Below are 23,437 nucleotides of genomic sequence, written 5' to 3'. Positions count from 1 at the left end.
TACAATTGTCCAGTCATCTCTATACAGCCTATATTACAAATCTCTTGAGCTCTTCTTTGTATCTCTTGAGTTCCGATTGCTACTGTAATTAATTACAAATTTACTGGCATAAAACACATTATCTTCCAGTTCTAGAGACCAGAAGTCCAAAATGGGTTTCACTGAGCTAAAATCGGGGTATCGGCAGGGCTGATTCCTTCCTGAAACTGTAGAGCAGAATCCATTTCCTTGCTTTTTCCAACTCCTAGAGGCCACTGCATTCCTTGGCTCATGGTTCCTTTTCCCATCTTGAAAACCAGCAGCTCAGAATCTTCAAATGTCTTTGACTCTGAAACTCCTGCCTATTTATAAGGACCCTAAGTAATTACATTGGGTCTACCCAGCTAATCCACGATCTCCCCATCTCGAGATCTTTAATTTAGTCACATTTGCAAAGTCTCTCTTGCTATGTAAGGTAACATATTCGCAGCTTCCAAGGAATAGACTATGAACGTCTTTGAAAGGCTATTATTCTTCCTACCGCAAGGTCTAAGTTAAAACATAAGCAGTTTCAAATTAACTTGCATTTGACTTAATTCTTATGCATCAGTTTACCTTTGGGTCAAATAATGTATGTGAGATTGATTCATTAACTAGAAAATGAAAATAACATTTTTAATAGAGAGTTTTTATACTAGTCTATTATTTTCTGCTGAAAGGCCTTTAAGTTAAATGTTAAAATTCTTATTATAAAATTCCATTTAATGATAGTTGGGTAGCAATAACAATAAGCAGATAGTTTTCTGCCAGTAGCAATACTTTGATGAGCCTATTTTTGACTGAAACTATATTTTATATTAAAGAATTCACTCTTGGAACCATGTTACTGTGTTATTTGCTTCACTGGATTTTTTAATATAAATGTTCTACTAAAGAAGGTTCAAAGCTAGATAAGGTTTTTTTCTTCTGTATACATTTATAAGATACACATTTTTAACCTAAAGATATGTTTGAATATTTCAAACTATTCAATCTAGAGAGTTTTTCCTCTGTAAAATTCAAGTTATAATGAACAAAATTGCTATGAAGAGTAAATGAGATAATATATGTAAAACCATAGTCCAATTGCTGGGCCATAATAAGTAGGTCTTCAGTAAACATTTAGCCTAATCCAAAATATATTCCAAGAGATTTGCCAATAGTGAAACATTTTTCTATAAATACTGCAAATTAATAATACTGGGGATGTTATTTGTTAGTAAAGTTATCAAATTTTAAATATTTGATTATTCTACACAAAATAGATTTTTTTAACATGAGCATTCAAGTAACTCTATATACTAAAAATGGCTGTTTCTTTGCATTATAACTGACTAACGAGTCAGGTTTTCCTATGGTATACAAAATAACATGAAGCATTTTTTAATTGTATCTAAAAGGTGCCAATTGTGAAGATAATTTTGTTAATTTCATTATATTCAACACAGCATATTCAAAATTAAATTATTCACAAGATCCACTGAAAGCAAATCTAGAAGACAGCAGTGCTTTAAGAAATAAAAGTCACAAAAGTTTTTCAGTGGTTTTAAATTACCTTCACATTGCCCTATTTCAAATCTCTTCCTGTAATTCCACATTCCTATCTCTTTAATTCCTTTTGATTAAATAATGTTCCTCTGCTTTCACTATTTTCTTTTTGTGAACTTGTCAAATCATCTCTGTCTTGTCTTGTATAATTTAAGAGACTTTTATGTAGCTCTCTGAGAGACTATCACACAAGTCCGACTGGGAGAATAATTTACGAGGTTCAAAATGAAGGGTCATTATTAATGCTGTCTGGCCTGCAATGAGTACATAGGCTTTCTCGTTCATGCATGGCAAGATTTTAACTAGATCAAGGGAGGTAGAAGCTTTTAAATGAAGTATTATGAATGATATCATTGGTTACATAAGCCTACTTCAATTTACATCTTTTAAAAAATATGTGAATTGTTTAATGAGATCCAAGAACTATGAGAAAACATGTCTTTGGGTGTGGGCTTATCTATAACTCTCACACAAGTATTTCTTTGCTTGAAAACACAATTTCAGAAATTGTAATTTTATGTCCTTAGGTTAACATCTAGTATCCAGCCATAAGCTAGAATAACACACATAGTGAGTATTCCACACCGGGACACTAAATGCAGACAGAGAGCAAAGAGAAGAGATTTTTCTCAATTTTGAAGAGAGGTTAATTTTTAAGTGTTTTTACTTCATCAAAGTACTCCTGAGTACTCCTGACTTGTGTTCAGCAATCATTGCTGCTAACAATGCTCATGTGGCTAGAAGAAAATAACATTTTTTTTTATCATTTCAGTGCCCAATTTCTTTTTTTATTACAACAGACAAGTCTAATTACTTCTGATTAATCTCAATAGCTGTGATTTGTATCATGAATAACTTCTTTCCAGTCTACGTGAAATCCTGTTTCCCTGAGACTTTTTTATAAACACATTGTGTAGGGGACGGCAAATATTATGCTAACTTTTAGCAGATGGACACTTGTAATGGAAAACTAAATTTTTGAGCATATTTATTTATATATGCTCTATTATTTCACAAACCCTGTAAATCTGAAGCCTCTCCTCTTATCTAAAAATCATCTCGTCTGCCTCTCAGTTCCCTTAGCATTTTCACTCAGCTCCTCTCCACGTATTCTTTTTAAGATACGTATTGGAGTATGTATGTGTTTTTTGTGACCTCGTACACGCTGAGCTCTCTACATTACCCACAATGCCTTGAATATGAAGAAATGATAGCTAACATTGAGGTCTTGCTATGTGCCAGATGCATTCTAAGCTATTAAGAATGTTAACTCCTTTAATCTTCAAACCAGATGACATGGGTACCATTATAATCATCACTTCATAGAGAAGAAAATAGAAACTCCGAACAGTTAAGCAGTCTGACCAGAGTCACACAGCCCTTAGGTGACCAAACCTGAATCCAAGCCTGTTTTAAGAGCCACTGAACACATAACCACCACCCTGCCTTGGAGACCCTGAGTGGGTCTCTCTCTCCATGATTGACCTTCATCAGAGCACCAAGTACTTCTTCCCAACCTTCCCTACTGTTATGGTTTTACCTTTGTAAAAGTTTATGTGATTAATACCTGTCTGTCCTATGATGTCAGAATATGTTAATATTTCATAAATGAGTGGTAACATCTAACATTTATGAAGCTTTCGCCAGGTGCCTAGCACTACATCTTATGTAACCCTCATAAAGATTCTATGAGGTACTTACCAATGTATTTCCACTTTAAAGATGAAGAAACTAGCAGAGAGAGGTTAGAAGATTTGCCCAAGATCGCATAGCAAGTAAATGGATTTAAACTCAAAGATCAAACTCCAGAGCTTGGCTCTGAAAAAGAAGGAATGGATTAATGGAGATCGAGCTTGGAGAGTCAGGAAAAGCAATAGGGAGGAGATGACATTTGACATATCTGGAAGAGAGAAGTGGAAAAGAAAGAAACAACAGGCTAAGAGGAGGAAATGATATGGATAAAGTACCCCAGATCAGTGCACCCGGCCCATAATGGGTGGTCAATAAACACAAATGAAGAAATGAATACCTTTGTAGCCCATGACTTAAAAGGTTTTGCACATCCAAGTGTCTTATGACTAATGCTTCTGTGTATTTTTTTCTTTCAGTGCCACCATGGGCCTTAATTGCCATAGCCATAGTCGCGGTCCTTTTAGTCCTGACCTGCTGCTTTTGTATTTGTAAGAAATGTTTGTTCAAAAAGAAGAACAAGAAGAAGGGAAAGGAAAAGGGAGGGAAGAATGCCATTAACATGAAAGATGTGAAAGACTTAGGGAAGACCATGAAAGATCAGGTAATGTACTCATTCCGTATTTCTTCTTAGACTGTTAAAAAATAAATAAGTGGTTTATTATTTTATGCCAGGTAATTATAGAAATAAACAGCTCCTGGGTACATATCATTGTTAAGGTGCTTTGTAATCCTCTCAGTCATTATTTAAGGCCCTAAGTGTAATGGGGACATTTGACAGGGTTCTCCAGTCTCCGGTGCATACAGACCAGAAAAGGGCCCCCCACTCCGTGGGTCCAACGTATGAGAAGATGCCTGAACATTTTGATTACATCTGTGCAGCCAGTCTTAACTGTGTTTAGAGGCAGAGAAACTGAATAAAGAGTACCTGAGTGTTTTCCCTCTTGGGCAGGGGTCTAATTTTCACTGTTCATAGTCACTGTTAAATAACAGCTTTATCGCTGTTCATTAAACTTGATGAAAGCTACCATTCCTGCATATCCATCCAGCTGAATAATTAGTTCTCAAGAATAATCAGTTATATGGGGGAATGGGGAGAAATATGAGCTAATCCTAAAAAGCAGGGCAGGATTTGAAGGCAAAATTCTTATTTCCTCACTTAAGGACAATTAAAACCATAATGGTTGCTATAGAATCCATCTGGCTGGGTTATCTTCCCAATCAATCCCAAGGAAGATATTTGGATGTCTTTTATATAGCTATTTTTGGCTAAATTAATTGGAAAATTTGGTTCAGGATTAAGTTTACTATTAATAATTATGAAATATCTCTTCATTTTTCTGGTGTGATATTCATGTTGAATATTTCTAAAGCACATGTAATTCATATTTTAAAATGTAAAATGTAGAGATTTTTCATGAAAATAACATTTTCAATCAAATTTCCATCAAATAATTCATAAGTTCCATTTATTCCCAAATAATATATACTGGCAGTTTTATAAATTCATCTTATAATATTAATTACTATTAATTGAACTGTTAAATATGTGAATCTCCTTAAGGACAATTTAGTCAGGTACTACAATAGACACTTTAAGTGCATTTGCATAGTTTCCTAGTTAATCACACACGCAGGACACTAACCCCCTTTCCCAGCCTGAGTTTTAAACTTTTTCTCAAAGACACTGTGGTATCTATTGACAACAATTTCACAAAAGCTCGTTTTATACTGCCTGTACTTCTGTTTGGTTTTGGAGCTATAGAATGGGTATTTTGCCTGTACTTACTCTCAGAGAGCTTTGGCCTGAGTTCTGAGTAACAAGGGCTCAATTTTTCTGACAATTTCTAATCACAGTCATAAGTGTCTATGCACAAATGTTTAACTACAGATGTCTAATAAAGATCTTTCTCTTCAGTTAATTTGTTAAGTAGAAACTAAAATTCTAAATCATGTCTTTATTTCTACATTTTCCATAGCAAGCAGGACTTGATATCGATTTCTTTAAACAACTTATTGGGAGGTTAAGCATGGAACTAATCTCCTAGATGGATATGCACTAAATAATATGCATGTTAAATTTTAGCTATATTGTGAAAATAATTTAAAAACAGAATACTGTCATTTTCATAATTACCATAAAATTCAAATGTGGATTCTCTGTGTTCTAGAATTAACAATTAAAAGTACTGAACAATGTGAAATGATAACTATAGCATTTCTTCCTAGGATAAGAAACCTTTATTTTTATTTGTGGAATTTGTTCTGTATGATGTAAGACTGTAATTGATAGCATAGTGGTAGTGTTTATTACCCCTGTTATGACATGGATAAATGACCAAGATCTCGAATATAAAGAATTGATAACACAATTTTTCATTGATCATCTGTTTTTTTGGATGGGGAGGGACAGAGAAAATGAGTCAAATAAAGAAATACTAAGTTAGCAATAGTTCGTAATAATCCATTGTTGCAGATTAGTTAGAATTTCAACCACCTAAAAATTTTTTTAACCATTTGAAGTAGATTACTTTGTCTACATAGAATGTTAGCTAGGTCTTAGTTTGCAATTATGAACAATTAAATGTACAGAATAAAATTTGGACAAGTAAAAATAGGCTTCCATGATAAACATTTATATAACATCTTATGCTACTTTCAAAGCAGCCAAAAAAAGTGGTTTATAATGGGTTCTATCATTTTATGAAGAGGAAGCCTCAAGAAGAAAAAATAAAATGTGCAAATTCTAAAAGGATATTATGTCACATAGCGATCATCATATCATCCAAATTCAAAACAGCATAAATACAAACTAAAATTATTCTTATTTTCAAAGTATCTTAAGCAGCCTTTGAAGTGAACATGGGAAAGACAATAAAGGTAGTTTATGACTCTCATTTAAAAACAGATGTGAGAGGCATTTTCGATATGATTTCTTAAGATATATAGGCTCTAGGGCAATCAATAAGTTTTTACCATTTCAATTCATATCAAACTCACAGAAATTCAATTTCAGTGTTCATGGCTACATACCACTATAGTAAGCCTTTATAACCAAGGAAGAATTTTAAAAATATTCTGCAATGGCTACAAAAACTATTGATATTTATATTGTGTAAGATATATATTTAAGGGTTCTTTTTATGCCTTAAAACTTGAGAACCTACAGAAGAAAAATATCAACTTGCAAAATCCCAGGTCTGGAAAGGTCATTTTTCCATGGTTCTCACTAATGTGTGTGGATATTTTAATTTTTATTTCTTCCTTCTATGTCCTCCTTATCTGTGTTGTGTCTCATGACTGTTCTGGATTGTCCCTTGCGGTAGGTTTCCTCTGCTACTTAGACATCCCTCGTCAATGCTCAGATACATTTAGTGGCCTGGCAGCTGGGGCTCCACAGCTGAGGGTATACCATTCTGACACACATCAAGAGGCTGAACTAAATTGATTTTTTTTAAATATAAACTATTCTCATTTTAAACATTGCTATCAGATTAAACATAACAGTATTAGAAAGCTCAAGTTTAAAACTGATGGACATAGAAAGAAAATTCAGTCCCTTGTGGTACCTTTTCAGTGTGCCTTATTCAAATCCAAAGCTAGACAGTGTAACTGAGAATGAACAAATGCTCCTTCTGATGAGGGTGAACTAAGCACCTTCTGAATGTCAAAGCAAAACATAACCGTGAGCACTAAAATCTTTGAAATTTAAAATAAGGTCTGATGTTCCCAACATAGCTTTTTCTACTGCAATTTATCAAACCCTCAGAACTGCTGGGTTTACAAGCTTTTTCCGTCCAAATTTTGCTCCATAGAGGGAAAAATATTGCTCTCGAGATATAATAGCTACTGATTTAATAGGTCTGAATTTAATGTGATGGTACAGAAAATGTCACACTTAAGCTCAGCCTTTGGGACAGGAATAGACTTAATCACTTCAGTGATGAACAGTGGCACTGAGAAATTATCAAAAATTTAGCATTATTTTATGCAGAATAATTGCAGAGATGGTCCTGCACCTTCCATTCAAGCAAAAACCACTTAGGGAGAAGGAGATTTAATATCTCAGCTACTTCAAATTGGACTGGCTGATACATGATATATAAATTGTCAGTTCTGAAAGAGACCTTTGAAAAGGTATTTTAATCTATGAATTTTATTATAATGATAGAGTGATGTGCACATTTTTCAGACAGAACTCCATGTTAAAATACTTTGCTATTATTTTTTAAAAATTAAAACCTTACAGAGAAGCAATTACCTAAACTGCGATTTTCTGAGCATGTCTTCTTGTGACAGTGTTAAAGACTTCTACATAGCTAAGGTTTTGAAAGGGCAATAGGATTCCACTGCCTAAAGTTCTCTCAGTAGTCTTTTCTTGTCACTTTATTAGCTCATGTTCCCTTTAATGACCCCCTGCCGTCAAATTAAAAGATTAGTACAAATTTTTAAATAGTTTTCTGTTGCTTTCTGCCTTTGGCTAATAGTAAACCAACATTTTAATATTCACAGAACCACCAAGCATAAATTAACCTTTCTAAATTAAATGGTGTGTGGCTAACCAAATTTGAGCATGTTTCTACATAAATGTATGTAATAATGGTAATTTTCAATTTTCCAAACCTATTGTCAACTCCTGAGGAATTTCAAGAAGCACAAAAGGGGAGGCATCTCTGATAATAGCTTGACTCTGTTTATATGTTCTTCCCACCTGAGTGAGTTCTATTAATCTGTGATGCATCCAAGTCCCAACTTTTTAGAATCAAATTGAAGTTAACTGGATGTAGCCAAATTGGAAAATCTTGTAAATTCAGGGACTGAGGGTGCCATTTTGAAGCATCACTGGGAGTCTCTGTGGGAGTGGGTGATTGAACAGAGAATCTTCCTCCTGAGAGTGGTGAACACAGCAGAGAAAAAAAGCACATGGTCTGGAGGGTGGGGATAGCAGGGTGGTGGAGCTATAGTCTGACGACTGTGATGCCCAGCTAAAGCCTGGTTATACTTCTTGCATGTAAGTTCCATGAGAATTTTCAGATTCAATTTCAAAGGTGACAACAGTCAAGATTCCTTTACTTTGTCAGAGATATAAAACCACCCATCATTACAATAGTATGTCTACCTTGCTTTCAGTGAGATTCTACAGTAGCACATACATACACACACACACACACACACACACACACACACACACTGCAATGAAAATGCCATAACCAAAAACTAGGAGACAATATTTGCTACATATAACAACAACAAAGTTGAGGCCACTGAAATACAAAGAGCCTCTATAAATCAATAAGAAAAAGGCCAACAATATAATAGAAAAATTATCAAAGGATATATACGGGTAGTCCCCAGAAGAAAAAAATACAGGTGGTTAACATAAAGATTTTCAATTTTTCAACCTCACTAGGGATCAGGAAAATGTAACTTTTTATTATTTTTAATTTTGAATAACAACTGTGTATAGATTTCTGATTATTTTTTCTAAGTATTTAAAGTCATAAGACTATACATCCCCAGAAACAAAGCTTCAAATATTTACAGCCTTTATAACCTTGGATGTTTTTAGCAAAATTTTTGCCGGCTAGGAAAATACATTATGTATTTGATTTTTTAAAAAGAGGAGCATTTGAATGTGTAAGGTAATGAGCTTTCTAGTATTTCAATTTATGTTACACTTAAGTTTTAGGTCATAAAGAATATTCACTTTGTCAGACTGAGTTTCAAGAGTTCAATAGAATTGATTTTGTTCTTTAATGCAAAATGAATTTTTATATCAATCTGAGTTTTTGATAAGATTGTAAACATAACTCGTTTTATCTTTTGATGTCAAACAGACTCTTAAATCAATTTAATTCAGCCTAGCTTTCTGTGGAGCTGCTATGAAAATAAAATGGTAAACTTAAACTGGAAGTGGGGTAAAACTTTTCTCTAAACATGGATTTGCTGGTGGCATGTTTTCTCCTCTCTTTCCATAACCATTATACATGTATATGTAAGACACAGGGAATTAAAATATTCTGAGGAGCTCTTAACTATCTTTGCCATAGGAAATAAGGCAACAAAAGGCCATGCATTTTGTACAAATTACTCCACTGCATGTAGCAATGTTTTATATGATGCTGAGCATCTCTTTAAACTACATGAATGTGAAACCTGGCCTGGTTAATAGCATGTTTATCACACTCTCCTCCGAAAGAGGCAATTGTATCAGAGCCAAATATAACACCAAGTTGACATTTTCTTTGCAACAATTATACATCTTTTGCTTGCAATATTCTGAGGGGCTTCTTCCATTGCTTCCATATTGCTTGCTGATTGGGGAAAAAAATTCCGTGCACAAATGGAATTTAAAAAATATGTAAGCAGCAAATGTGAATGTGTGTCAGACAAACAGATTTCCAGCATCTCAGTGCTTGCTTCTAACAGCTTGGAAATATAACTGCAGGCCCAGTTTAATTCGGGTTTCAGTGTAAATTCACTTGAATTCATATACGATCCATTTTTCTAATCATAGGCCCTTAAGGATGATGATGCTGAAACTGGATTGACTGATGGAGAAGAAAAAGAAGAACCCAAAGAAGAGGAGAAACTGGGAAAACTCCAATACTCACTGGATTATGATTTCCAGAATAACCAGGTCTGAGGGGGGAAGTGTCTTCTAATTCTATTACGTTTTCTGAAATTACCAAGTAGAAAATGCAGCAAAATTCTTAACGTATTTCATTTGCTGCAAGGGGGAAATGCAATTATCAAAGCTATTGATGAAATAATTTCTACATACAGGCAGTCCCCTACTTGCTAATTTAACTTCTGGTAATTAGAATTCACAGTATTCAACAGATTACATCTACTTATGGCACTTTTAGCAGGCAGACAGAATATAAATTAACCAGAAGCATTCAGTCTGCTTCTGAGAGCTTCCAGCCACAACCTTACCCCTCATTCTGAGCTGGAACAATCAAAGATGAAAAATTGACTATAGTCCATAGATTTTAAAGGCAGGGGTGCCTTATATAATATCATGATACTAAATGAAACTCTCATTGCTAATGAGATCACAATTATAGAAAAATAGGAAGACCAGCTTGATTTCTAGTTCCAGTGAATGCTGCCCAAAAAGTGACAAGGAACAGAAGGTAACAAAACAAGCATTCCTGCTTCAATATCTCAAAAAGTCATGAGGTGTCAACTAGATGGATGATAATATTAGCTACCATTTATTGACTGCCTGCTATACAGATAGCTCAAAGATAACTGCTAAAAATCTTTCTACATTCAGAGATCTTCTAGGATCCATGTTGTTAATAAGGATGTTTCTTTACCTTCTGTATTGTTAAAAAAAAATTAAAAAGCTAGGTAAGAATTAGTGGAATTGGCTATGTTAGAGTTCAAGTTCTTAAAAATCTGCAAGACATAGCCCTTCTCCAACGAGGGGAGTTTTAAATCTTTCCAGTTTGTTTTGAATCCTTCATCTTTTTGGCCAAAACAGAACAGATAAATGTAAAGTAAAGGCAATTACTCCTAATGCAGCATGTGTTCATGATTTTGTTTGATGAGGAATGAATCCAACACTAATGTTCATCTTTGATAACTAATATCCAAAGTGAGAGTGGGAGCTCTCAGTATTTACAGCTTCAGGAATTCTGTGCTTTATTTAGGAATTGACAGTTCAAATAATGTCTTCACTTTCTGAAGTTTCCAGAGGGTTTTTTGTGAAGGATATATAAATAGTCTCTGTGATACTGAAAATAATTTTATGTGATCAGCTTCATTACAGCCCTAGCTAGTTATTTCATAATACATTCTAGAAAGCTGCATAATGGGTTATAGGTACAGGTTTATCGGTATGGATTTATATAGGCTTATAGGTATATCATTTATAGTTAATTAAGTATGGCATTTGAGGTCATTTCTATCACTTCTATCAAAATTTGAGCATCAAGACTGGATTGGGAGCAAAATTTCTTATTACTTATGTATTCTAGGAAAGGTCAAGGTTAGCTTATGTTATCTTAACATATGTTTTCCAAAAATTTACCCAACCTTTACATTTGCATCCAGTGTTTTTCTCGTAATTTATTCTCCATTCATTTTTTCCAGTGGAAATCTAGTGGTATCTCATCCTGGTTAGTCATAATTTTGAAACTTCTAAATTAGCTTTAATTATTAAGTATTTTATAGAGTAGTATTTTTAAGAAAATAAATAGCACTGATTTTCTTACTAACAAGCAAACTATCAAGTCTAAAAAGGTATTTCATTCTGAGAATCTAGAAGATTCTATCAGATGAAATTGTTTTAATATTATGCATTGATTTTTCCAAATGTTCTGAGCTAATTTGATTTATAAGATGATTCCTGTGAGGCAGGGAAGATAAAGACTGGAGAACTTCATAGATAAAGTTTTAATGAATACACACATTTGCTTACCAAAACTAAAAGATAACGTTGAAACACTCTAATTGAGAAGCTCTCATGGTAGATAGAAATGTAGTATTTATCTCTTAGGTAGAAGTCAGAGAGAGCTTGGAAGAAGTAACTTCATTCTTTGTTAACAAATATCCAAAAATCTCTAAAATATAGTTTTAACTCTTTAAAACTAGATGATTATATCTCTAGTGTTTTCCCTGTCCAAAGGAAAATTGGTTACAAAAAGTGAGAATGAGAAAATGGAATCTTGCTTATGCCTTGCTACATAAAGGCAAATACCAATTTAGCAAACGAAGAAACAGACTGTTTGCTTTACTAATCAAGTCTTTATAATCCGATGCCTATTTTAGCTATTCTTTGGCCATCTGTCTGTGTTCTGTGTACCTACAATCCAGCACCCTTACTGCTACTGTTGTATGATGATGCCACAAAAAAGATATTGAAGCATTAAAACAGAAACAACCTAATCATTCAGGGTATTGGTCCAGGTTAAAAACTGAGACACCTACCCAAAATGCACTTAAAAACATGGTGGGTCAGTTTCACAGAAAATGGGTGTGACTTTTTTTTTTAAGAAGGTAAATTGCTTTTTCACACCATCAGCTAAAAGTCACAGACTCAAATTTTTAGGCTCTGATGTGAAAACCTGTGGTGTGGCTGCATTTACTGAATAGTATATACCCTGAATAACAATAAAACTCTACCTTTCTTTCCCATATGGATCTAAACCAGTCTGTTGACACAAAATCTCTGAAGGAAGAGTATCAATAATAGTCCACATATACTGATCTTTATTTGCAAAAATATTAACTCCATAATATTCTAATATTCCTAATAAAGCTTAGGAATGTATAAATGAAAAAATACACTTGAGGAAATGTAGATATTTTTGTTTTTGAAAAAACAGAAGCATAGTTACTTAGTATTTAAAAACCATACTGTAACCTCCTTTCTCTGTGAAGCTGAAATTACATTTAACTCCATGTTGTATGTTTAAACACAGAATTTAATAATCATTCTACTGTAAATTAAAATAAATATGGCCAGCACACAAGTGAAGGTCAAATATAATAGGAACTGGCAGATCTTATTTTTTTAATCTCAAAATGCTACCCAATTTCCATGAAATTTTTATCTAGCTGGTCTGACTGAGGCTTTGGTAAAGAATAAAAATTTCCTACTTTATAATTACAAACTAGTGATTGTTTAACAATTTATTTCCACTTACAAATCACGCCCTGGAAAGAAAAACAATGCACGAGGGCTTTTAGCAACTGGAAAGTTATTTGATTGCAACCCTTTTGCAAATATGAATTCCATATTCAACTGTAATCAGCAACCTTTTAAAAGGCTCTTTTGCACTTAAAATGAGGCCTCCCAGAGCCTGCATCTGTCATAACTGGGTTTCTGAAGACTTTATAGCTGACTTCATTTGCCTTCTGTGTTCAGATTCATAAGAGAATAGAAGTTTATTAAAAACAAAGAGGAAGAGGGAGAAATCACAATATACAGCCTCGTGAACAAATTGATCTTTTCCAAAATGTCCACCAATGTCTGTGTGTGCTGTCTGCTGTCATTTATTTCAGCTGCTCGTAGGGATCATCCAGGCTGCTGAACTGCCTGCCTTAGACATGGGGGGCACATCTGATCCTTATGTGAAAGTGTTTCTGCTGCCTGATAAGAAGAAGAAATTTGAGACAAAAGTCCACCGAAAAACCCTTAATCCTGTCTTCAATGAGCAATTTACTTTCAAGGTATTTCTTTGTATTTACTTGTAACTTTTCCTTTGTTGTTTTAGATAAAAGACTGATCTTATCCTCACCCATACATACATAGACATGCACATGAATTCTTGTTCAGGGACTCACAATAATTCTATTCAGAATATCTGAAATTCTTATCTTTGGCCTAGTGAGGATTCTATAATGCATTTCAATGTGGTCAAAGTAGGATTCAGCTCAATCATTTCATTATGGAATATGGACTGGAACATGATGAGGGTGTCATAGACACATCTGAAAACTGAGGTCACTCTATAAAATAAAGCCGAAGGAATGAAATCATTTGTCTGAGTTTCAAAGTTCCTGAAAATAGGTAAAACCCCAGTGCAATTACAGAATAAAGTAAGCTATGTTCCAGTGCTTAAATGGTACTAATAGGTATTACTCTTGTTGCAAAATTCCATGTGTTCAGGGGCAAAATTCTGTATGTAAGCACTTTACAACCATTCTTATCAATAAAAAGAATATGAACATATTGTTTTACTGCATTTATAGCCTTTTTCCTTTACTCTAGGTTCTTCTCTGATGTTCTTCATCTTGTTGAGACACCGCAGTTGACAAACAATAAGAGAGATTCTGTCCATATAATAACTTGTCCATATAAAAACATGCCCTACAGGCCTCAGAGATCTTTGTAGCCCTTGGCTTGAAGTCATTCATAAAAACAATTCTTTGGTGAATATCTTTAATATGTGAAAATATTTTAAATGCATTATTCAGAACAATACATTTCTAAAAAATGAAATGTCTGGGAACGTGCCAGCAGGCTAATTCAAAATCACCCCATCTATCAACCAGGCTTAGCAATAGCATGTGCCCCATGTTGGCAAACATTCTGTTATGAAATAAATTTATGAAACTGAGGGCATGAGTCATTTTCTCAAACCTTGTTTTCAATTTTGTAAAGTAGCAGTGTCCTTATTCACTCTAAAATTTGAGTTTTCAAGACAAAGTCCCTAACATATTCTCAGTAATCTTATTTGAAATCTACAGTTTTTCTGTACCCAGTTAATTTAGAGTAGCAGTAAAAAACATTCTGAAAATACTAAGCTTATGAAGAGCTAATCACTGTGGTTGATATACCATGAAACATAAAAAGAAAAAATGTTGCGAAGAGTAATCAATTGTTTTACTTAACTATTTATTAATCTTAATTTAGGTCAGCAGTTTCCAACCAGAATTTAGTAAGCAAATTCTTAAATTATTTGAAATATTGTTATAGGGGCTTTGAGTTACCTGCATATATTTCTAAAAAAATTGCTAATAATTTTATTAGTAATTTCTATGACTCGAAGAAGTATCATTATTGAAATTTTGAAATTCTCTATAAACTTTTATCAAGTATTATTCAGGAAGGTTGGTCAAACTATAAATAAACCCAAAGTACAATGTATTTTTGATATATTTAAGAACTATGCCAATTTTTCTAGATAACCGGTTAATTTCTTCAGTAGACATTGTAAATTGCTCATCTCGAAATGCCAAGAGACAATATGATATAGGAATGGAATTATAAGAGTTTAAAGAGGATAGTCTTTAGAATTGATTTAAATCCATTTAACATTAATTCAACGTGCCGCAAACTAAATTCATCTTCTTTTTCCCACCCAATATAAACTCTTATCTGAAGGAGTTACTAATCATTTAAACAAGTATTTTTTAAGTGTCTACTCTGTGCTAGGTATTTTACATATATTCATTCATCCTCAAAATAGTGCCTCATGAAGTAGGCACTATTACAGTATTATCGCAGTTTAATATATGAATAAGCTGAGGTTTATTCACTTACCTCAGGCCTTTCAGCTGGAAAGTTTGGAAATCCAGGCCCAGGTCTTTCCGACCCTCAGCCCAGGGTTCTGATTATTGCCATTTCAGTACAATCATCAAAAAGTCTAGTGAGATTTTAGAAACACGATAAAATTTTTAAGAGTTTATTCCTACATGTCTTTCTTTGAAACTCAGCTCTTTGGAAGGATTTTAAATTCCTTCTAAAATGAAAAAAGTATTATGCCTAGTTTTTAATCATAGTATTTTAATAGAATACTCAGATTCTAAACAGAAAATAAATAAATGACAGATAAAAACTCTTGGGAAAACTAAAACTTCTTATATGTATATGGCCAAATAGTCTTCCTTCTTCCCTCTTTAATATACAGAGTTAATTGAGAAATGTTTGCTGGAGCATAAGACAATCATTTACACTGATAAAATAATAGGAAGTGTATGAAAATTGATCAAACCTTCAAGACAAGTCTAAACAATTTCTTAATTAGGTATTTCTACCCAGTTATTGAAGTGTAGCTTACTTGGATTTGCATTGCTTTCCCTGAATATTAAAAATGTCACTAATCAACATCCCAACCCGTAGCATCTGTCCCAGATATATTTGAACAGCTGGAGAATTCATCAGTTCTTGGCCTTTTGCCACCACTTATCCTAACGTGTGTCATACCTAAGAATGAACTTCAAGATCCACATTATAATGCATCTCTGATATTCAAAACATCAATTTTCTAGTCAGTTCTTGTCAATCAGTAAATTATTTTAGGGAGTAGGTGAGGCACTTGTGAATTTTGTTTAAATTCTTTCAGACTCCTAGCATATCTTTTAATAAATCATTGCTCTGTTAAACTGTAGCATTTAAATGGCTTGAAATAGTTAATGGAACTTTTGAAACAAGTTATCTGCCCCTCTGTAATTTACATCCTGGCAATATAACTTATAACAATAACAAAATATTCTATAAGAAAAACTTATTTACAGAGGCAAATGCAATTGGCTTGTTTATCTTTTATTAATCTGGAAGTATTTATAGCATGACTAATAGTAGGATCCATTATTAATAATACTAACAGCTTCTAGAACTTTGGGATAAAGTGATAAATCACTGTAAGTTCCCATTTTCTCTCAAGTAATTTAAGTTTCAAGCAGTTAGTCAAAAATCTCCATTTAAGAAATAAGCAAAAGCAAAATTATCACCCTGTTCTATTTATCTGACATAAAAAATTAAATACTATGAACAAAGTAACACGTTTTAAGCATTTTTGTGACCAGATATTTTATCCTCATCTCTTTTTATTTAGGTGCCGTACTCGGAATTAGGTGGCAAAACCCTGGTGATGGCCGTGTATGATTTTGATCGTTTCTCCAAGCATGACATCATTGGAGAATTTAAAGTCCCCATGAACACGGTGGATTTTGGCCATGTAACCGAGGAATGGCGTGATCTGCAAAGTGCTGAGAAGGAAGAGGTGAGAAATTATTAGCATTTCTAATATCACAAGCTGTATTCACCAGTTGCTCATATAACAGCCCATTGAAGGTTGTTCTTTACAAAGGGTGATGTGGGCCTCCATCTGTTAACAGCTGGCAAAATAGGGTCGGGGGACTTCATAACCTTGCTCAGAAGTATTAAATATATAGGTCTTCTGGGCGTTATTGGAAAGAAAAGAGAGATTTGTGTACTGGGTCTATGAACAACTGCCCCAGACACAAGAACACACACACGTGCAGAAGAACTATTTCTAAAAGCTTGCAAAATTCTACACAGGCAAACAACTTGCTTCTTTACAAGGACTGTGAAAAATCATCTTATTCCTCATATTTTTCCACAACCATTTTGTATTTTCTACGTAGGTTATATAGCTATTACATAGAAATAAAATGGCACTTTTTCCTTGATTATTTCTATTTATCACAGTTCAGTGTTTCTCCTGAGGATATCAGAGCATGATGGGCAAAACACCAAATATAATTCACAAGGCTTGATATTAAATCCATTTTTTAAATGACTCACATTTTTATAGTACTCCACACATTGTTTTTTTCCCAGTTTTAATAGGTTAGTCCAGTATTTTTCCGTGACTTAAAAAGGGAACTTCAATATCTTTAGTGCATTTAACCTACATAATGATCAAGTCTATTTGATTATGCTATGCTTGCCTGGCACTAGCATTTTTCTCTGCAAACATTTCAGTAGGCCAATACCATAAAATCCAACAATTCCTAGCTTCTCCAAATTTCTAAAGCAACTCCTATCCCAGCCAGTTTTCAGGTCCTGACAGATAGCTCTAATTACTCAAGGGATTGCAAACAGGCTCAGGCATTTAGGATGGCCAGATCCCTAGAATTCCGTAAGATGTAGTCATTTGGGGGTCACCAGGGAGATCAGAGAGAATGAAAGCCTCAGAGGAACTCAACCAAGGCCATCACCTGGGAATCCTCTTAGCCTACGGTTTTCTGTGACTACTCTCAAGCTACCAACTTCATACCCCCTATATGATGAAGAGAGGTTTTAGAATAGGCTTGTTAATTGCTATGCTGAAATTAGATTTTGTTTGTGCTCTAAATTTATTATTTGGTTATACAAATAGGAATCAAAATTACTTAAGATCTGCTTTCATTTTGGAGGCAGATATATATATTGTACAAATATATATCTTATACAAATAGGTTAGTCAAGATTCTTAGATATTGAGATGGATTTAGCCCTACTGTGTATATACGAGAATACCCAAGAAAAATACCGAGTTTTAAAATTTTATGATTTTTGTAAGTATAATAGTTCTTCCCTATGAGTGAACCTTAAATTCAACACTTATATGAAAAAGGAATATTTAATCAATCATAATGTTTTTAATTATTTAGCAAAGTAGTGACATGTTTCATTGAATTTTTATATTGTATTGAAGTGTTTGACTTTGTGTAAATTCCTTCTCTGAGGGATAAAGTAGGACCATAACAAATATTAAGTCATTAGGTTTTATTAGTTGACTGGTTTTGGCTGGCTTATTAAACATCAGAATATGACATACTTGTACATCACAATGCCCACCTCTGCAGGGGGCATGGCTCACATGCCTTCCCTTTACCTGAATAACTGTCAGGTGGTATGGGATCCCACGACCACACCCAGTGGGATTGTGAAAAGTTAAGTATTTTGCCTGAGTTAAGAGAATGTAAGACCATCAAAGCAATTTTCCTCTTTCAGAAATCTTTGAGTATTAGCCGAGTTTGAGCCTTAAAACTAAACTTACAGGTTTGGCTCTAGAATCTAGAATGTTAGGTAGATTGCCCAGAGAGAATCACATCTTTGTTTTCACCCCCTTCTTTCTCTTTCTGTCTTTTCTATTTCTTTCTTCTTCTTCCATGTCTTCTCTAAGACTTTTGTCACCCGAATCATTCAAAAATATTCATTATGACAACATTTACTACATTCCTGAAACTGTACTAGGTGTTTTTTAGAAAGAGAGAAGAATAGACTGCTTCTGCTTTCATGGAGTTTAGTGTCAGCTCATCTTCATCCGTAAGTCCAATCTTTGTGCGTTATTACCAACGAAACTGGTTTCTGGAGAAAGATCTATCTTTAAGCTCAAACACTCTAGGTTTCAATCCTGACTGATGCATTTACTAGTTCTGAGACCTTGGACAAGTCATTTAAGCTCTCTAAAATTCAGTTTTTTCAATCTAGAAAGTGGCCTAATGTTATTTGTCCCTTATCTTACTTACAGATTAAATGGAATAGAATGGACCGTACCTAGCATAGAGTGCAAATGTTCAGTCAGTGAGAGATCTCTCATTCTTTTTTTCTTGGTCAATCTTCTTTGTGTTCTTTCTCCTTTTGTGTTTTCATCCTCCTTCCTCTTTGTTATGCTCTTTTGCCTCTGTATCTGTCCTTTTCTTTACCACCATTGTGCTTATTGAGTGTCTCTGGGAGTTATTAATGGAAAATAGTAATTCTACCATAACATTTTTAAAACTCTCGAGACTTTCCTCTTTGACATCCACCCAGGAATAGTAACTTTTGGTTTTTAGTTGAGTGGCCATTTCCCTTTATCAAGATATAGGAAACCTCACAGAATGGATGTGTAGCTTACAAAGTATCTCTGGATGTCTAGATCCAGTTAACAAGTTTCTCATAATAAACAAAGTAAGATTCCAATTACATTTTATAACTGAAGAATTACATATTCTCAATGACATGTGCTTTATCTTTTCATGCTACTGTCCATTAACTGCAGAAAATTATAATTTTGTGAATTGAAATCTTATATTGACTTTAGTTCCTATAATTTTAAAGAAACTGTTTTTCCATTTTACATGAGCAATTTTGTTCATGATTGTAAGTTTTGCTTTCATCTACCAGTGTTAAATGTTATTTTTAATGTCATAATGAGTTGAAAGATATCAAAGAAAGTCAGAAAAATGAATTCAAGGAACAGCTTTGGAATCTAGAAACGAAACCACTAATCATAGTAGGCTATTCAGTTATAGACTTGGATTTAAACAGCTTAAATCAGACCCACTGAGATCCACCTCTATGATTTTGATAGAATGGGGTAAAGTTTTGTTGCCAGAAAGTTGACATCTTAAAAGTCATAAGATTATGAAGCAATTGCATAAGTTAAAGGAGTGTGTGTTATTTCAGTGATCAATTAACATGCAAGCAATTTAGAAAGAAATAGCAAAGAGCATGGCTGGTGTGAGAGCCTCATCTGGAAGTGACTAAGCACATGTTTCTAATGAAGGGGGGGTGGAAGAGATAAGCTTGGGCCAGGAAGATTCACAACAGCAGGGGGCTCTCACTATTAGATTCTATCTTCAGATAGAAACATCACTGGTGAGTTTCCATTGAGCTTGATAACATTCCTCAAATTAACACAATCAAAGCCACCTTATTGATTTAGGTTCAGGTTCACTTAATTTTATTTTTCTTTAGTGATGCATGATTGACTACTTCCTTCGTCCACCTCCTCACCTTCTAACAGATGAAGGTGGAATTGGACCTTACAGACAACTCAACTTTTCTCTTCGATTTCTGTAAAACAGATCTGAACTGGGAGGTGGATAAATATAAAATTGTTAATTTTCTCTTTCTCAGGATGTGGCCTCAAAATCATCCTTTGTAATCAGTATATACGTTTCTTCCATTTGCAAAAGGCTACTGATATGTGTAGCCTTAAGCTATCTATGTTGAATTGAGATTTTTTTCTTTTTAATCATTCAAACGATAATTAATTATATCACCCACAAGTCAAACCTGAAACGAACCTTTATACTTTCAGAATAATCCATTTAATACTTTGACTTAATTATTTCAAATTTTACAATCAACAGCTATGACTCCATTTTGCTCTTTTTAAAAATTATATTTATGACCATTTTAGAAATAGTCTTGGTTCCACACCCTGGCATCAGGTTCATCAAAGGACTTAGACCCTTTTTATTTTATTCATTTTGTTTCTATTTTTAACTTATTTTCATCCTCATACTTTTCACTACTGCTTCTTATCTCTAAAAACAGCATAAGAAATAGATAGCTCCAGAAAACAACTGAGCTTTTTTAAAATAACATTCTGCCCTGATATGCTGCAAGCTTTCATGACTTGACCAGTACTGTTTTATCTCCATTAGAGAGTAAATCTGTCACCTCTGCTTTGTGTGGAATTCAGTAAAGAGTGATTTTTAAATGAGATTCTGTAACCCAGTGCAAATGGAAAAAAAATTGATTGCTGAATTAAAACAAAGTTGGGACATAATTTAATTAGTACCCAAGCAGAAGGAAAGAGAAACTACTTTAGTGCCTTAATGGAAAATCAATTTTGCAAGAAAATTTCACATTTTTAAGCCTAATTAGAAAAACATTTACTTCACAGAAAAGCATTTGGAGAATGCATATTCGATCAAATAGCAAAAGATTTTTTTTAGCTTCCAATGGTCACTTACTGGATATTTCTTCAGAATGGGTTAAAGCCATTATTCCTTATGGCATCTTTAATGCCCAAGGATCATGAAAGCACTAATGTTTTTTCTAAGTACATTTAGCACTCAAATAGTGACTTATGATCTCTGAGAATCACCACCTAACAAATCAGTGCCCTCATTGGAAATCCTTATAAAGGTTAATTGCTAGAACTTTAAAGCGTGGATGCCAACAAGAACCTTCCTTGTCACTCACAATCTCTCACATTTGAGAAATACAACAATGATATTCATTTATATCCATAGCATTCCAGGAAGGTATACTTGTTTTTGTTTACTTGTTCATTGTCTTTCCCACTAGACTTCAAGTTCCATCCAGGCAGTAGCCATAGCTGTTGTTCCCCAAGTTTGATTACAGAGATAAGCACACAGTAGGTGTGCAAAAACATCCTGGTTAATAAACAGTAATTGTGTTATTTTACAAATGAAGCCTGAAGTATTCCAAAAGCCTATAAAATGTCTTAGCACTGAACACTGAAAATAGTACCTTTTTGGTTTTTCAGTATGTTTCTTTAAAGAGAAGCAGTATAGATGCTTAGGCAAAATAATTGTTGTTACTGTTTTCATTGATGGTCTTGAAAGTAATAATAGATTTTCTCTAGCTTTTTTTTTTTTTTTTGGAAAGGCTTATTCAGTGTCTCTTTCTCTCCCTAACCCTAATTTTAAGCCTGTTTCCATGATACATAGAGCTTAAAGGTTAGCTTAATTTAGCTTTTATTTAAAGTTAAGACTTAGGTAAGTCTTTGCTTACAATGTGTAACTTAACCCAGAAGAAAATAAGGAAGAATCAGTTCTAAGGAGAATTCAAAAAATTGGAACAAAATCTAAGATTATCATATGGTATTTATGGTTTAGTAGTATTGGATTATTTTATGGTATATTAAAACTAACATATCTTTGTGTACTTACTATGTGTCCATTTTATGGGACTTGGAATATATTGATTTCCCCTTAAACTACTATAGAAGTGTAGATACATTTGATTATGGTATGTTTTTGGCCACAGAACTTGAATCTGAGTCTTTGGTCAGAATGTCAATCACCAATTATAACTGTATTCTTAGTAATAATAAATATTATCCACTTTATGATGTGGTTTCTAAAAACATCATAGGAAAAAGAAAATAACTTGGTATATCTCTCTAGTGTGTAGGCCTATAATTTAATTGCCTTTCTAGTTAAAAAGACTTTTCAGGTACAGGTAGGAAAAAAATCCAAATTTTCACTTTAGAGACAAAAATTTCTAAACAAAAATTTAGTATTTTTGTGAGTTCCCTAGAAGAGTAATATATATTAGACTGTAAAGCATGAATTAAATGAAGGGGAGAAACCCTGGGAATTTTCAAAATGCCCTTTGACTATCTTCCATTGCTCTCCCATCGTCAGACTCCAACCTACCTCATGTTCCTTCCCCTTCACAGCTATAACCACCCAAAGGCCTGTGTTCACAGCCTGGCCTCCTTATTTCCAAAGTTCATCTTCATTAGAGTTTACCTTCTCTACCTAAGCTGTAAACACAAAGAATAGCTACCATTTCTTGAGCATCTGCAGTTAGGCAAACAAAAATTCTCATAACATTCTTCAAAATTGGCATTAAATCTTATCTACAAAACAGGGGATAAAGAGACCTAAGACCCAGGAAAGTTTAAGTAATTTATCCAAGTTCACACAAGCAATGCCAGAACTAAAATTCAAACACAGGTCTGAAAGCCCACACTCTTTCTATTTTATCATACCATCTGCTTTAAACAGTCTCTCTTGGTCTTTTCAGCTCTAAAATGTAGCTGTAAATTGCATTGCAATGTAAAATCCCAATGCCCACTGTTTTTTCTCTTCATATCCCCCTTTTACATGTTAGATCGTGTAATCTGCCCCAGTGCCACCCAGAAAATAAGCAACAGAGCATTTAAACCTAGTTCTGACTCCCAATCCCATTTTCTCTACTCTGCCACCTTGCCCCGTAGTTGACTAATACTCAGTGAGTGCAAGAATATTGTCTGTTTTGTTTACCTTCTTATCCTCAGTACATAACCACTGTGCTTGGATGTTAAGCATCCAAAGTGCTTAAATAAATATTTTCAAGTAAATTGGCTGAATCAGAATAAGAATTTTAATTTTTTAATAGATTTATGGGGTACAAGTTGAATTCCTTTACACATCTGTATTGTACAGTGGTGGAGCCCGAGCTTTTGGTGTAACCATCACCCAA

The 23,437-nt window shown here is 33.9% G+C and overlaps 1 protein-coding gene across 2 annotated transcripts in view; it reads left to right on the top strand.

Annotated features, from left to right (window-relative positions):
* SYT1 (synaptotagmin 1) overlaps nt 1-23,437 on the top strand; it is a 195,684-nt gene that overhangs the window by 48,401 nt on the left and 123,846 nt on the right. The window contains exons 2-5 of one of the 2 annotated variants that reach the window (XM_045553316.1): nt 3,675-3,859; nt 9,773-9,895; nt 13,273-13,440; nt 16,551-16,718. In XM_045553316.1, coding sequence (XP_045409272.1) covers nt 3,675-3,859; nt 9,773-9,895; nt 13,273-13,440; nt 16,551-16,718 — 644 coding nt within the window. The remainder of the gene's footprint in view (nt 1-3,674; nt 3,860-9,772; nt 9,896-13,272; nt 13,441-16,550; nt 16,719-23,437) is intronic. The other variant, XM_045553317.1, reaches the window with a different exon arrangement.

The sequence above is a fragment of the Lemur catta genome, chromosome 6, assembly GCF_020740605.2.
Source record: "Lemur catta isolate mLemCat1 chromosome 6, mLemCat1.pri, whole genome shotgun sequence".
In the NCBI taxonomy this organism is placed as follows: Eukaryota; Metazoa; Chordata; class Mammalia; order Primates; family Lemuridae; genus Lemur; species Lemur catta.
The sequence above is the reverse complement of the archived record's forward strand: the minus strand, read 5'-3'. Positions and strand labels throughout refer to the sequence as shown.